The following is a 14,896-nucleotide window of genomic DNA, read 5'->3' as shown; positions in this document are numbered from 1 at the left end:
GTTGATGGCAGTTTATTGGATGCCCTTTGTTGGGGATGGTGGCAGTTTATTGGGCACTCTTAGATGGGGACAATAGCAGTTGATTAGACAACAGTAGGTGGGGACAATAGTGGCTTAATGAACACCCTTTGGTGGGGATTGTGGCAGTTGTTTAAATAACCTTTGGTGGGGATGGTAGCAGTTTATTGGTTGCCCTTTGGTAGAGATGGTGGCAGTTTATTAGGCACTCTTAGATGGGGACAATAGCAGTTGATTAGACAACTGTAGGTGGGGGCAATAGTGGTTTAATGAACACCCTTTGGTGGGGATGGTGGCAGTTGTTTGAATAGCCTTTGGTGGGGATGGTAGCAGTTTATTGGATGCCCTTTGGTGGAGATGGTGGCAGTTTATTGGATGCCCTTTGGTGGGGATGGTGGCAGTTTATTGGGCAACCTTAGATGAAGACAATGGCAGTTGATTGGACACACTTTGGTGGGTATGGTGGCAGTTTATTGGGCGCCCTTTGGTGGGTATGGTGGCAGTTTTTTGGACGCCCTTTGGTGGGGATGGTGGCAGTTTATTGGGCAACCTTAGATGAAGACAATGGCAGTTGATTGGACACACTTTGGTGGGTATGGTGGCAGTTTATTGGGCGCCCTTTGGTGGGTATGGTGGCAGTTTATTGGGCGCCCTTTGGTGGGTATGGTAGCAGTTGACTGGACACCCTTTGGTGGGGATAGTGGTAGTTTATTGAAATCACTTTGGTGAGAATGGTGGCAGTTTGCACGGTCCTTGGAGGGGCAGTGGAAGTTGCCTGAACGCTCCTAGGCAGGGATAGTGACAGTTGATTGGATGGTCTTTGGTGGAGACAGTGGCATATGTGTGGACATTAGTGGTAGTTTCTAGATGGGATATAAGCCTACATGGTGCTGTAATCTTGCCCTCTTTGTCATTACCCCCCGGCCTGACGTGGCAGTCCCTCCATGGAGACAGATGTATGAGCAGAGTGGGAGGAGCCAGTGATAATCTACAACTACGAGCCCATTCCCAGCTCTGTCAGTCTATGCCGGGGAAGACAAGGAAGAACGTTGGACGGTCTTCGCCTAGTAGAGTCTTCAAGAGTCGATCCTCAGCCTGAAGATCACCCGTCCCTGAAATTTGTCCCGTTCATCCTGATTTTTGATGTTGGCGGCGTTTATGCGGCATTCCACGTTATGGTCCATGTTCTGTGTCACGTTCAGGAATTTCACCGCCACAAATGGCTGCGTGTAATTTTTCTGTGTGGGGGGGGGGGAGAAGACCAAGAAAAATTAGATTGGTGGAGCGAGTGATTGGAGAATGATGGCAGAACAAAGCGTCTGATTGATGAATTCTCTCCAACGGGGGAGGTTCTTACCTGCGCCCGATTTCCATAGTAGGGGAAGTACTTTAGGTCAATGCTGCCCAGGCCCTGGTTGGTGCTGGGGAAGTAAGCTCTGCTGCCCAGGAGATTTTCATTTTCCTCATTCTGGGAAAGGAGAGATGGGTCAGGGTCTGGGGTGATATCACATTGATTATCCTATCATACAGAGGGTCAGATATTGGGGTGATATCACATTGATTATCCTATCATACAGAGGGTCAGATATTGGGGTGATATCACATTGATTATCCTATCATACAGAGGGTCAGATATTGGGGTGATATCACATTGATTGCCCTATCATACAGAGGGTCAGATATTGGGGTGATATCACATTGATTATCCTATCATAAACTGGGTCAGATATTGGGGTGATATCACATTGATTATCCTATCATACAGAGGGTCAGATATTGGGGTGATATCACATTGATTATCCTATCATACAGAGGGTCAGCTATTGGGGTGATATCACATTGATTATCCTATCATACAGAGGGTCAGATATTGGGGTGATATCACATTGATTATCCTATCATACAGAGGGTCAGATATTGGGGTGATATCACATTGATTATCCTATCATACAGAGGGTCAGATATTGGGGTGATATCACATTGATTATCCTATCATACAGAGGGTCAGATATTGGGGTGATATCACATTGATTATCCTATCATACAGAGGGTCAGATATTGGGGTGATATCACATTGATTATCCTATCATACAGAGGGTCAGATATTGGGGTGATATCACATTGATTATCCTATCATACAGAAGGTCAGATATTGGGGTGATATCACATTGATTATCCTATCATACAGAGGGTCAGATATTGGGGTGATATCACATTGATTATCCTATCATACAGAGGGTCAGATATTGGGGTGATATCACATTGATTATCCTATCATACAGAGGGTCAGATATTGGGGTGATATCACATTGATTATCCTATCATACAGAGGGTCAGATATTGGGGTGATATCACATTGATTATCCTATCATACAGAGGGTCAGATATTGGGGTGATATCACATTGATTATCCTATCATACAGAGGGTCAGATATTGGGGTGATATCACATTGATTATCCTATCATACAGAGGGTCAGATATTGGGGTGATATCACATTGATTATCCTATCATACAGAGGGTCAGATATTGGGGTGATATCACATTGGTTATCCTATCATACTCTGTATATTATTATATATCGCTCTCATCCCTGAAGAGATACGGCCATACAGACTCTACACAAGTGGTGATGTACTATGATGGGTGTATAATATACAGAATATAGATATATGTCTAGCAGTGTCTAATACAGATGTATAGTCTATATGTTGGGTGTCTGTATGGGGTGTAGGCATCACCTCTTCTTGTCTCATATATAAGCTTACATGCTCTTTTCTTTACATTACTCGGTGTTTCTTTGGATGTAGACGCTATATTCTATATAATAGTGATGTATATTCTATATTCTGGGTGCCTGCATGGGGTTTAAGCAGGGGTAGGTTATGGGGGTCCATCAGATATATTTATAGGGTCTATATGGCATCTCCTCTAGGTTCCATCTATTCTTGTCTCGTATATAAGCCTACATTAATGATGTATATTCTATAGGCTCTGTGTCTGTATTGGATGTAGACATCTCCCCTAGGTTCCCCCTCTTCTTGTCTTCTATATATGAATAAATACTACATTTTATCTAACAGTGATGTATATTCTATATACTGGGGGCTTGTATCTGATATAAGCAGGGACAGGCTATGAGCATCTATCAGGTACAGTTATAGGGTCTATAAAGTGACTATATGGCATCTCCTCTAGGTTCCCCCTCTTCTTGTCTCATATATAAGGGTACATGCTATTTTCTTTACATTACTCGGTGTCTGTATTGGATGAAGACATCTCCTATAGGTTCCACCTTCTCTTGTCTCCTATATAAGGCTACATATTATATTTTATATATTAGGGTTAGGGTATATTCTATGTTCTAGGAGCCTCTATGGGGTATAAGCAGGGTCAGGCTATGGGGTATCTCCTTTAGGTTCCTCCTCTTCTAGGCTCATCTATGAAGTTATATAATATATTCTATATAATAGTGATGAATAGTCTATTTTCTGGGTGTCTGTATGGGGTATAAGCAGGGACAGGTTATGGGGGTCTATCAGGAACATCTATAGGGTCTATAAGGTGCAGGGCCGGCCCTACCATGGGTCCTGATGGGTCCATTGGACCCAGGCAGAACTTTAAGAGGGGCAGCAAATTGACTCCCAAGATTTTTTGCCAGCAGTTTTGTGTGTCACCAGTTTGTGGTGCATTACATGTGGTTTCCCCATCTCATACTGCCCCCCCTAGTGCAAACGGATGAGAATGAGGAGGCGGGGAATGTCCCTCGAATAATTGTGGTGTGCGCAATGACGTCAGACATCAGGGCTCTCCATCTCACTCAGGGCAGGCCGGATCTTCTAGGGCGGACACAGGAGTGACAGGAGGACAGCCAGCGGGTGTTTGGTGGACCGGTCCGGTGGGGGGGGGGGGGGGGGTATGGAAGAAGATAACAGTATATATATATTGTTTTATAAATTTTATATTTAATAAAGTATTTACTGTTTTTACTGTTTTTTTGTCCCTATATCTCACAAAGAAGCCCCTAACTCCCCCCCCCCCACAATGCAGCCCCTTAACCCCCCTCTAAAAAGATTCTGCATATAGACCGGGGTGCTGTTGCATGTAAATCTGACTCCCTGATAAATTACCTTTTAGTTTAATTATCATGATATAAAATAATGGATTTGGGGGCTTTTTTTGGTGGACGTGGGTTTTTTTTTGGGGTGGGCAGCATTTTATTCTTGGACCCAGGCAGCATAATGTCTTGGGCCAGCCCTGATAAAGTGACTATACGGCATCTTCTTAAAGTCCCATCTCTCCTTATCCCGTCTATAGAGTTACATAATATATTCTTTATAACACTCGGTGTCTGTATTGGATGTAGGGATCTCCTATAGGTTCCACCTTCTCTTGTCTCCTATATAAGGCACCATGCTTTATTTTCTATATTAGGGTTAGGGTATATTCTATGTTCTAGGAGCCTCCATAGGATATAAGCAGGGGCAGGCTATGGGGTATCTCCTTTAGGTTCCACCTCTTCTAGTCCCACCTATAGAGGCTATGGGGGGTCCATCAGGAACATCGGTAGGGTCTATAAGGTGATTATACAGCATCTCTTATGGGTACTATTTCTTCTTGTCCCATATATAAGGTAAGATGGTATTATGTATCATAGCAATGGATCTGTTGGTTCCCTACGTAGGGATTGGGTATGAAGAGGGACAATAAAGGGTTCCCCACGCATCTCCTATAGGTTCCCCTTCTTCGTCTGTCATATACCTCATTCTGTATAGTAGGGAGTGATTTATATTCTATCCTTTATATACATAGAAGTTAGGTATGAAGAGACTTCATAGGGTTGCTCTACGGCATCTCCTATAGGGTCCATCTCCCACCCACCATCTCTATACAGGTATGTATTCCTCTCACTATCACAGGGGGGGGGGGGTATATTCTATATCATTGGCGGGTATATTCTATATCATTGGGATGTGCGGTCTTTATAACAGGGTTGACTATGAGGAGTCTATAAGCTGCTTCTATTTGTCTATATGAGGAGCCTATGGCGCCCCCTATAGGCTCCTCCTCTTACCGTCTCATTTACAGCGAGTTTTATCTTCTGGAGACAATAAAGAGAGAGACACAGAAGAGTCTGAGATAACGGAGATGATTGGCCGGTATGAGAAGAGCTCAGAGCCCCTCCCCCATATACTCACCCTCCCGAAACAGTTGATGGTGATGGAGGTGTTGGAGAGGCTCGGGATGACTCGTGGGAAGAAGTTTATCACCTGGAAGAATAGAGAAGAATGATGAGGACCAACGTTCTGATGTTAGAGAAATGGAGGCAACATGATGAGCAATGGGGGTAACCTACGACCAATCAGATATAGGCAATGCCGGGACAAGGTCATCCAGAGCCCAGGGTGAACATGCCAAAATTGCCCCTCCCAACACAAATACCCCTAAATCACCATTCCTAGTAATTCTTACCCCCTACTGCCACCCCCCCCAAAAAAAATTGCCCCTCCAACACAAATCTCCTAAATCACCACCCCTAGCAATTCTCACTTACTGCTGCCCCCCCCCCCAAAAAAAAAAATTGGCACTCCCAACAAAAATCCCCCTAAATCACCACTCCTTTAATTTCTTACCCTCTGCTGCCTACTATAAGCAGTAACCTCCAGATCTCTATAATGATGTCTGACTGCTCGTGCCTCTCACATTGACAACGAGGGTACAACAAAGGTACAACAAAGGTACGACAAAGGTACGACAAAGGTACGACAAAGGTACGACAAAGGTACGACAAAGGTACAACAAAGGTACAACAAAGGTACGATAACGCAGACAGTCTGGTGGACCCGTCTTCCTCGATGTCTACTTTGTGCAGATGGCGATAATATACAGAGACGTCGGGGAGAGAAGGGAGTGTGGTCACCAGGACAGGAAGTGAGACAATATCTCCAACATGGGTACAGGACAGCAATGAGAACCTGATCGATGTTCCCACCATTCCCTCCTCTATCCAGAATGAGAGTGGAGGACCACAAACCCCCAAAGGAAGGCCTGGGCTGAAGAGTTCAGTCACCTCTTGTAGGAGGTTAGCAGAGTTAGGGTGATTTAAAGGGGGTGCAACAGGTTCTTTGGGGGGGAGGAGTTCTGTGTATCAACTGGGGGTATACATAAATATGAGGGAGGTTCAACATTTGGTAAATCCCTGCCCACCCCCCAAAGCCAAGTCCCCTAAATGCCTCACCCGGTTCATTTTAATGAGCACACATGGCGTTCCATTGGCGTATCCGAACGTGGGATCCAATCCTATCCCGGAGCAGTCGCCCAAATTATCCCGGGCAAACTGACAAGCCTTCTTGGGGTAATTCCTGACCTCCCCGGTGTCATCCTGTCTGTTGTAGACTCCAGACGGGCACACGGTGCCCCTATGTTCTTGGACAGATTGATTGTAATCTGTGGGAGAGAAGGTGATAGTGACGACTCCAGAAGATTCCTCAGAGGTTAGAAGAGACCGACACTACTGAGAATGTCGGAGGACAGAGAAACAAAGGAAGAGAGGAATATGGTGGCAGCCTAGGTACAGATATTGGAGGGTAGTAAATGGAGAAGATGCCTCTGATGGGTGGGCGATGGAGCTGGATGATGGAGATGTGGATAGATGGAGGACAGTCATATAAAGGTAGATATAATGGGCAGAGATTGGCACATTGGGGTCGATTTACTAAAACCGGACACAGCAATATCTGGTGCAGCTGTGCATGGCAGCCAATCAGCTTCTAATTTCAGCTTCTTCAATGAAGCTTTGGCAATAAATCCTGGAAGCTGATTGGTTTCCATGCAGAACTGCAGCAGATTTTGCACTCTCCAGTTTTAGTAAATCTCCCCCATTGTGTGTTGGAGAGATGGCTGAAGATAAAGTATCTGCGAGATGGATGAAGATAAAGTATCTGCAAGATGGATGAAGATAAAGTATCTGCGAGATGGATGAAGATAAAGTATCTGCGAGATGGATGAAGATAAAGTATCTGCGAGATGGATGAAGATAAAGTATCTGCGAGATGGATGAAGATAAAGTATCTGCGAGATGGATGAAGATAAAGTATCTGCGAGATGGATGAAGATAAAGTATCTGCGAGATTGATGAAGATAAAGTATCTGCGAGATGGATGAAGATAAAGTATCTGCGAGATGGATGAAGATAAAGTATCTGCGAGATGGATGAAGATAAAGTATCTGCGAGATTGATGAAGATAAAGTATCTGCGAGATGGCTGAAGATAAAGTATCTGCGAGATGGATGAAGATAAAGTATCTGCGAGATGGCTGAAGATAAAGTATCTGTGAGATGGCTGAAGATAAAGTATCTGCGAGATGGCTGAAGATAAAGTATCTGCGAGATGGCTGAAGATAAAGTATCTGCGAGATGGATGAAGATAAAGTATCTGCGAGATGGCTGAAGATAAAGTATCTGCGAGATGGCTGAAGATAAAATATCTGCGAGATGGCTGAAGATAAAGTATCTGCGAGATGGCTGAAGATTGGGTATCTGCGAGGTAGCGGATAGCAGAGAAAAGCACAATAACGGGCGGGGATGATGGGTCGGGGAAGATGGTATTTAGGGATGTGCAGGGGGGGGGGGGGGATGGTATCGGTGAAATACGGGAAATGATAGAGGGGTAGAAGACCTACAGATGGAAGGATACCGAAAATATTCGGTATAAAATGCCCTGCATATCATTTACAGGCAGGGGGGACATTGGATGATACAGGAACAGATCAAACTTCTGTTTGTATAGGGGGGTAGTTACTAGATGAAGGTGTGGAAGACTTTTGGGGTGATAGTGGGGAAGGATATCCGATGATTGTGTCAGGGACACGTTGGGTAGTAGATGGTCCTGGGGATGGGTATCAGGTGCTGGAGAGATATTGGATGACAGATGGTCCTCTAGGTGGGTTCAGGTGACAGAGTTTTGGGGTGATAGTGAGGAAGGACATCAGATGAATGTGTCAGGGACAGGTTGGATAGTAGATGGTCCTGGTGATGGGAGTCAGGTGTAGGTGCTGGGGAGATATTGGATGACAGATGGTCCTGTAGATGAGTGCAGGTGACAGAGTTTTAGGGTGATAGTGGGAAGGATATCAAATGATTGTGTTAGGGACAGGTTGGGTAGTAGATGGTCCTCTATGTGGGTTCCTCTATGTGGGTACTGGTGACAGAGTTTTGGGGTGATAGTGAGGAAGGATATCAGATGAATGTGTCAGGGACACGTTGGATAGTAGATGGTCCTGGGGATGGGTATCGGATGCTGGGGAGATATTGGATGACAGATGGTCCTCTATGTGGGTACTGGTGACAGAGTTTTGGGGTGATAGTGAGGAAGGATATCAGATGATTGTGTCAGGGACACGTTGGATAGTAGATGGTCCTGGGGATGGGTATCGGATGCTGGGGAGATATTGGATGACAGATGGTCCTCTATGTGGGTACTGGTGGCAGAGTTTTGGGGTGATAGTGGGGAAGGATATCCAATGAATGTGTCAGGGACACGTTGGGTAGTAGATGGTCCTGGGGATGGGTATCGGGTGTAGGTGCTGGGGATGTATTGGATGACAGATGGTCCTCTGCAGGTGGCAGAGTTTTGGGGTGATAGCTGGGAAGGATATCAGATGAATGTGTCAGGGACACGTTGGATAATAGATGGTCCTGGGGATGGGTATCGGGTGCTGGGGAGATTTTGGAGACAAGTACAGGCGACAGACTTTTGGGTGATAGAGGGGGCGTGCTTATTGGTGGAGGGTGATGGGAAGATATCGATGAAATATTGGATGACAAATATATAGAATGTATTGGAGATCTCAGTAGACTTACCTTGCAGCACAGTATTAAGGCCATCAACGTATCTCTGCCAGGTAGCGTTCTGTCCATTGATGCTATATACGATCTCTAGGGCGTCCATCTTGGGTCTGATCATTAACCCTGTGAGGAGATATGAGAGAGATATCTGACTGATGACACTTAGACTTTGCATGGAGTGGGAGAGTGCAGAGTCCATGGCTGGAAAACCTAAAGATTGACAATTCACCCACCCCACTAAAGATTGACAATTCACCCACCCCACTAAAGATTTACAATTCACCCACCCCACTAAAGATTGACAATTCACCCACCCCACTAAAGATTGACAATTCACCCACTCCAATAAAGATTGACAATTCACCCACCCCACTAAAGATTGACAATTCACCCACCCCACTAAAGATCAACAATTCACTCACCCCACTAAAGATTGACAATTCACCCACCCCACTAAAGATTTACAATTCACCCACCCCACTAAAGATTTACAATTCACCCACCCCACCAGCTTCTCTAAAAAGACCAAAGCCTCACTTACTCCACCATGTTCTCTCCAAAGATCAGGTCACCCATTGCTCCATATTCCCTACTAAGACTGATGACTTCATCGTGTTCTGCCCAAAGACTGATGGTTTGCCACACCACCAACCAGGGCCGGTGCAAGGATTTTTGCCGCCCTAGGCAAAATAAAAATTGCCGCCCCCCATATGCTCTCCCACCCCCCATCCCAAGTTGCTGAAGGGGTTAAAACCAGTGGTGGCTAGTGCTCCATCGGTCAGGGGGGCGGCAGATGACCCGGCCTCGGACCCCCCCATCACTCCAGAGTCCAGTCCACACCATATCCCCCCCCCCCCCTCCGGGCGCCAGTTCACTTACCTTGTTCCTCCAGACGGCGACGGCTTCCCCCTCAGTCTCCTCCATGTCCCCTCTCAGCAGCCGTCTTCTCCCTCCTCCTCCACCAATAGGAATGGATGCCATCTCCTTTGGCCAATTGGGAAACAGGTCCTAGGGCCCGCTTCCTGATTGGCCGGGAGGAGAATCAGTGTGGTAATAGCAAATATTAATTCGCTATTGTCACACAACTGGGTGGGCTCTGCGCCCCGAGCCCCCCCTTTTTTGAAGCCTAGTAGAGCCTCTGGCTCTAATCATGTGCTTCATAGAAAAAAAAACCCTCATTGGAATCCATGTAGATTAGGAGTCGGATGCATGGATAGGGGGGGGGGCGGCGCCCCTACGCCCCTAATAGAAGGGGTGGCCGCTACTGGTTAAAAACCCTTCAGTGACTTATGGTAGGTCACTTACCTCGGGTCAGGCTCCGCTGGTGCCGCCTGCTAAGTTGCGCCCTAGGCGGCTGCCTAGGTTGCCTTACTGGTAGCACCGGCCCTGCCACCAACTTCTCTCCAAAAACTGAGGGCTCCACTATGTTTTCCCCATAGCCTGAAGACTTGCCCACTATACTATGTGCTCCCCAAAGAGTGATGGATCCCCCACTCCACCATGTTCTTCTCAAAGACTAAATACTCACCCATTGCACCATATTCTCCCCAAAGACTACATCATAGTTACATACAGTTACATAGTTAGGTTGATAAAAGACACAAGTCCACCTGGCTCAACCAATAAAAAAAGAAAAAACAGTGATGAAAACCCAACCATACAATCCCATATAATCCTATACCCGCGGTTGATCCAGAGGAAGGCGAAAAAAAAAACCCAGCAAAGCATGATCCAATTTACTACAAAGAGTAAAAGAGAAGAAAAGCGAACGGCCACACTTGCATAATATAGTTTTTATTGTGGAGATAAACAAAATTTTATATTTGCCGCACTCACATGATCCTAAACGATATTGGGCGTGTACAATTAGTTGCTCCCTTCTCCTCTCCTGGATCACCCCTTCAAGACGTATGGAGATCGATCGCTACTCTTAACAAGCCCGATGGCGGGATCCGGGTCCTCCTAGATGGAGCTCTGGCATGCTCACCCATGCTCAAATGTGGGGAGGTATAAGTGTGGGTGTGACCTGAGGAAGGAGCCCACGCCTCTGAAACGCGTCATCATAGCACCCTACCTGGGTACGTACTGGCCGTTCCGTCTCTCTCCCCACCACCAATTGTCTTCCGGGAAGGCCCTGGCACCCATGCGCAGTGTCAACTGTGCCACTGGTCCAGGCGCAGGCGCCTTCGGGTGAGCACGCCGGAGCCTCATCTAGGAGGACCCGGATCCCGCCATCGGGCTTGTTAGGAGTAGCGATCGAGCTCCATACATCTTGAAGGGGTGATCCAGGTGAGGAGAAGGGAATAAATAATTGTACACGCCCAATATCGTTTAGGATCATGTGAGTGCAGCCATTATAAAGTTTTTCTTTATGTCCACAATAAAAGCTATATTATGTGAGGGCGGCCGTGCACTTTTCTTCTCTTCGACTCTTTGCACAGATACCCTTGTCTGCCACCTAGTGGAATCAAGGAGAGCTGCAACCACCTGGCAATTGAAAGTCTTTTTCTCCTTCCATAAGGACCATCCACCAGCCAGCCTGGAGGAGTTTATCTGGTCAGCGCATGAACTGGTGAATCTATAAAAAATTCCTTCCTGATCCCTTGAGAGGCAATCAGATATTCCCTGGATCAACTTTACCTATAAATATTATTCCCCATTTATATTATGTACACCCAGGAAAGAATTGAGGACTTTTTTAAAGCAATCTACTGAGCTGGCCAAAACCACCTCTGGAGGGAGTCTATTCCACATTTTCATAGCTCTTACTGTGAAGAAACCTTTCCATACTTGGAGACGAAATCTCTTTTCCTCTAGACGTAAAGAGCGCCCCCTTGTCCTCTGTGATGACCTTAAAGTGAACAACTCAACACCAAGTTCACTATATGGACCCCTTATGTATTTATACATGGTGATTATATCCCCCTTATGTATTTATACATGGAGATCATACCCCCCCTTATGTATTTATACATGGAGATCATATCCCCCTTATGTATTTATACATGGAGATCATACCCCCCCTTATGTATTTATACATGGAGATTATATCCCCCCTTATGTATTTATACATGGAGATCATATCCCCCCTTATGTATTTATACATGGTGATCATATCCCCCCTTATGTATTTATACATGGAGATCATATCCCCCTCTTATGTATTTATACATGGTGATTATATCCCCCTTATGTATTTATACATGGTGATTATATCCCCCCTTATGTATTTATACATGGAAATCATACCCCCCCTTATGTATTTATACATGGTGATCATATCCCCCCTTATGTATTTATACATGGTGATTATATCCCCCTTATGTATTTATACATGGAGATCATACCCCCCCTTATGTATTTATACATGGAGATCATATCCCCCCTTATGTATTTATACATGGAGATCATATCCCCCCTTATGTATTTATACATGGTGATTATATCCCCCTTATGTATTTATACATGGTGATTATATCCTCCCTTATGTATTTATACATGGAGATCATACCCCCCCTTATGTATTTATACATGGAAATCATACCCCCCCTTATGTATTTATACATGGAGATCATATCCCCCTTATGTATTTATACATGGAAATCATACCCCCCCTTATATATTTATACATGGTGATCATATCCCCCCTTATGTATTTATACATGGAAATCATACCCCCCCTTATGTATTTATACATGGAGATCATATCCCCCCTTATGTATTTATACATGGTGATCATATCCCCCCTTATGTATTTATACATGGAGATCATATCCCCCTTATGTATTTATACGTGGTGATCATATCCCCCCTTATGTATTTATACATGGTGATCTTATCCCCCCCTTATGTATTTATACATGAAGATCATATCCCCCCTTATGTATTTATACATGGTGATCATATCCCCCCTTAGGTATTTATACATGGTGATCATATCCCCCCCTTATGTATTTATACATGGATATCATATCCCCCCCTTATGTAATTATACATGGAGATCATATCCCCCCTTATGTATTTATACATGGAGATCATATCCCCCCTTATGTATTTATACATGGAGATCATATCCCCCCTTATGTATTTATACATGGTGATCATATCCCCCTTATATATTTATACATGGAGATCATATCCCCCCTTATGTATTTATACATGGAGATCATATCCCCCCTTATGTATTTATACATGGTGATCATATCCCCCCTTATGTATTTATACATGGTGATCATATCCCCCCTTATGTATTTATACATGGAGATCATATCCCCCCTTATGTATTTATACATGGAGATCATACCCCCCCTTATGTATTTATACATGGAGATCATATCCCCCTTATGTATTTATACATGGTGATCATATCCCCCCTTATGTATTTATACATGGAGATCATATCCCCCCTTATGTATTTATACATGGAGATCATATCCCCCCTTATGTATTTATACATGGAGATCATATCCCCCCTTATGTATTTATACATGGAAATCATATCCCCCCTTATGTATTTACACATGGAGATCATATCCCCCCCCTTATGTATTTATACATGGAGATCATATCCCCCCCCTTATGTATTTATACATGGAGATCATATCCCCCCCTTATGTATTTATACATGGTGATCATATCCCCCCTTATGTATTTATATATACATGGAGATCATATCCCCCTTATGTATTTATACATGGAGATCATATCCCCCCTTATGTATTTATACATGGAGATCATATCCCCCTTTATGTATTTATACATGGAGATCATATCCCCCCTTATGTATTTATACATGGAGATCATATCCCCCTTTATGTATTTATACATGGAGATCATATCCCCCCTTATGTATTTATACATGGAGATCATACCCCCCCTTATGTATTTATACATGGTGATCATATCCACCCTTAATCTCCTCTTCTCAGGAGAGAATAAATTCAGTTCCTCTAATCTTTTCTCATAGCTGAGCTCCTCCATGCCTCTTATCAGTTTGGTTGCTCTTCTCTGCACTTTCTCCAGTTCCCTGATATCCTTTTTAAGAATTGGAGCCCAAAACTGTACTGCATATTCCAGATGAGGTCTTACTAATGATTTGTACAGATGATATCTCTCTCTCTGGAGTCCATGCCTCTGTTATACAAGAAAGGACTTTGCTTGTTTTGGAAACAGCAGCTTGGCATTGCATGCTTATGATCTAATTATTAATAATTAATTATGATTAAGCTTATGATCTACAAGAACCCCCAGATCCTTCTCCGCTATGGATTCCCCCAGATCCTTCTCCGCTATGGATTCCCCCAGATCCTTCTCCGCTATGGATTCCCCCAGATCCTTCTCCGCTATGGATTCCCCCAGATCCTTCTCCACTATGGATTCCCCCAGATCCTTCTCCACTATGGATTCCCCCAGATCCTTCTCCACTATGGATTCCCCCAGATCCTTCTCCACTATGGATTCCCCCAGATTCTTCTCCGCTATGCATTCCCCCAGATCCTTCTCTGCTATGGATTCCCCCAGATCCTTCTCCGCTATAGATTCCACCAGTTCCTTCTCCGCTATGGATTCCCCCAGATCCTTCTCAGCTATGGATTCCCCCAGATCCTTCTCCACTATGGATTCCCCCAGATCCTTCTCCACTATGGATTCCCCCAGATCCTTCTCCACTATGGATTCCCCCAGATCCTTCTCCACTATGGATTCCCCCAGATCCTTCTCCACTATGGATTCCCCCAGATCCTTCTCCGCTATGGATTCCCCCAGATCCTTCTCCGCTATGGATTCCCCCAGATCCTTCTCCGCTATGGATTCCCCCAGATCCTTCTCCGCTATAGATTCCACCAGTTCCTTCTCCGCTATGGATTCCCCCAGATCCTTCTCAGCTATGGATTCCCCTAGATCCTTCTCCGCTATGGATTCCCCCAGATCCTTCTCTGCTATGGATTCCCCCAGATCCTTCTCCGCTATGGATTCCCCCAGAACCTTCTCCGCTATGGATTTCCCCCAGTTGTACCCCCCCCCCCCCTAGTATG

General features: G+C 44.9%; 1 protein-coding gene across 2 annotated transcripts in view; it reads right to left on the bottom strand.

The window, feature by feature from the left end:
- Positions 1-538: 538 nt before the first annotated feature.
- Positions 539-14,896, bottom strand: part of LOC309553724 (sodium/potassium-transporting ATPase subunit beta-2-like) — a 42,685-nt gene continuing 28,327 nt past the window's right edge. Inside the window, exons 3-8 of one of the 2 annotated variants that reach the window (XM_082255101.1) lie at positions 8,880-8,987; positions 6,256-6,464; positions 5,216-5,287; positions 5,092-5,118; positions 1,376-1,486; positions 539-1,256 (exon numbers count right to left, since the gene is read on the bottom strand). In XM_082255101.1, the coding sequence (XP_082111227.1) occupies positions 1,095-1,256; positions 1,376-1,486; positions 5,092-5,118; positions 5,216-5,287; positions 6,256-6,464; positions 8,880-8,987 (689 nt within the window). In that variant the 3' untranslated portion in view covers positions 539-1,094. The remainder of the gene's footprint in view (positions 1,257-1,375; positions 1,487-5,091; positions 5,119-5,215; positions 5,288-6,255; positions 6,465-8,879; positions 8,988-14,896) is intronic. The other variant, XM_082255102.1, reaches the window with a different exon arrangement.

Source organism: Pelophylax lessonae, assembly GCF_965119305.1.
Source record: "Pelophylax lessonae genome assembly, chromosome: 4".
Lineage (NCBI taxonomy): Eukaryota > Metazoa > Chordata > Amphibia > Anura > Ranidae > Pelophylax > Pelophylax lessonae.
The sequence above is the reverse complement of the archived record's forward strand: the minus strand, read 5'-3'. Positions and strand labels throughout refer to the sequence as shown.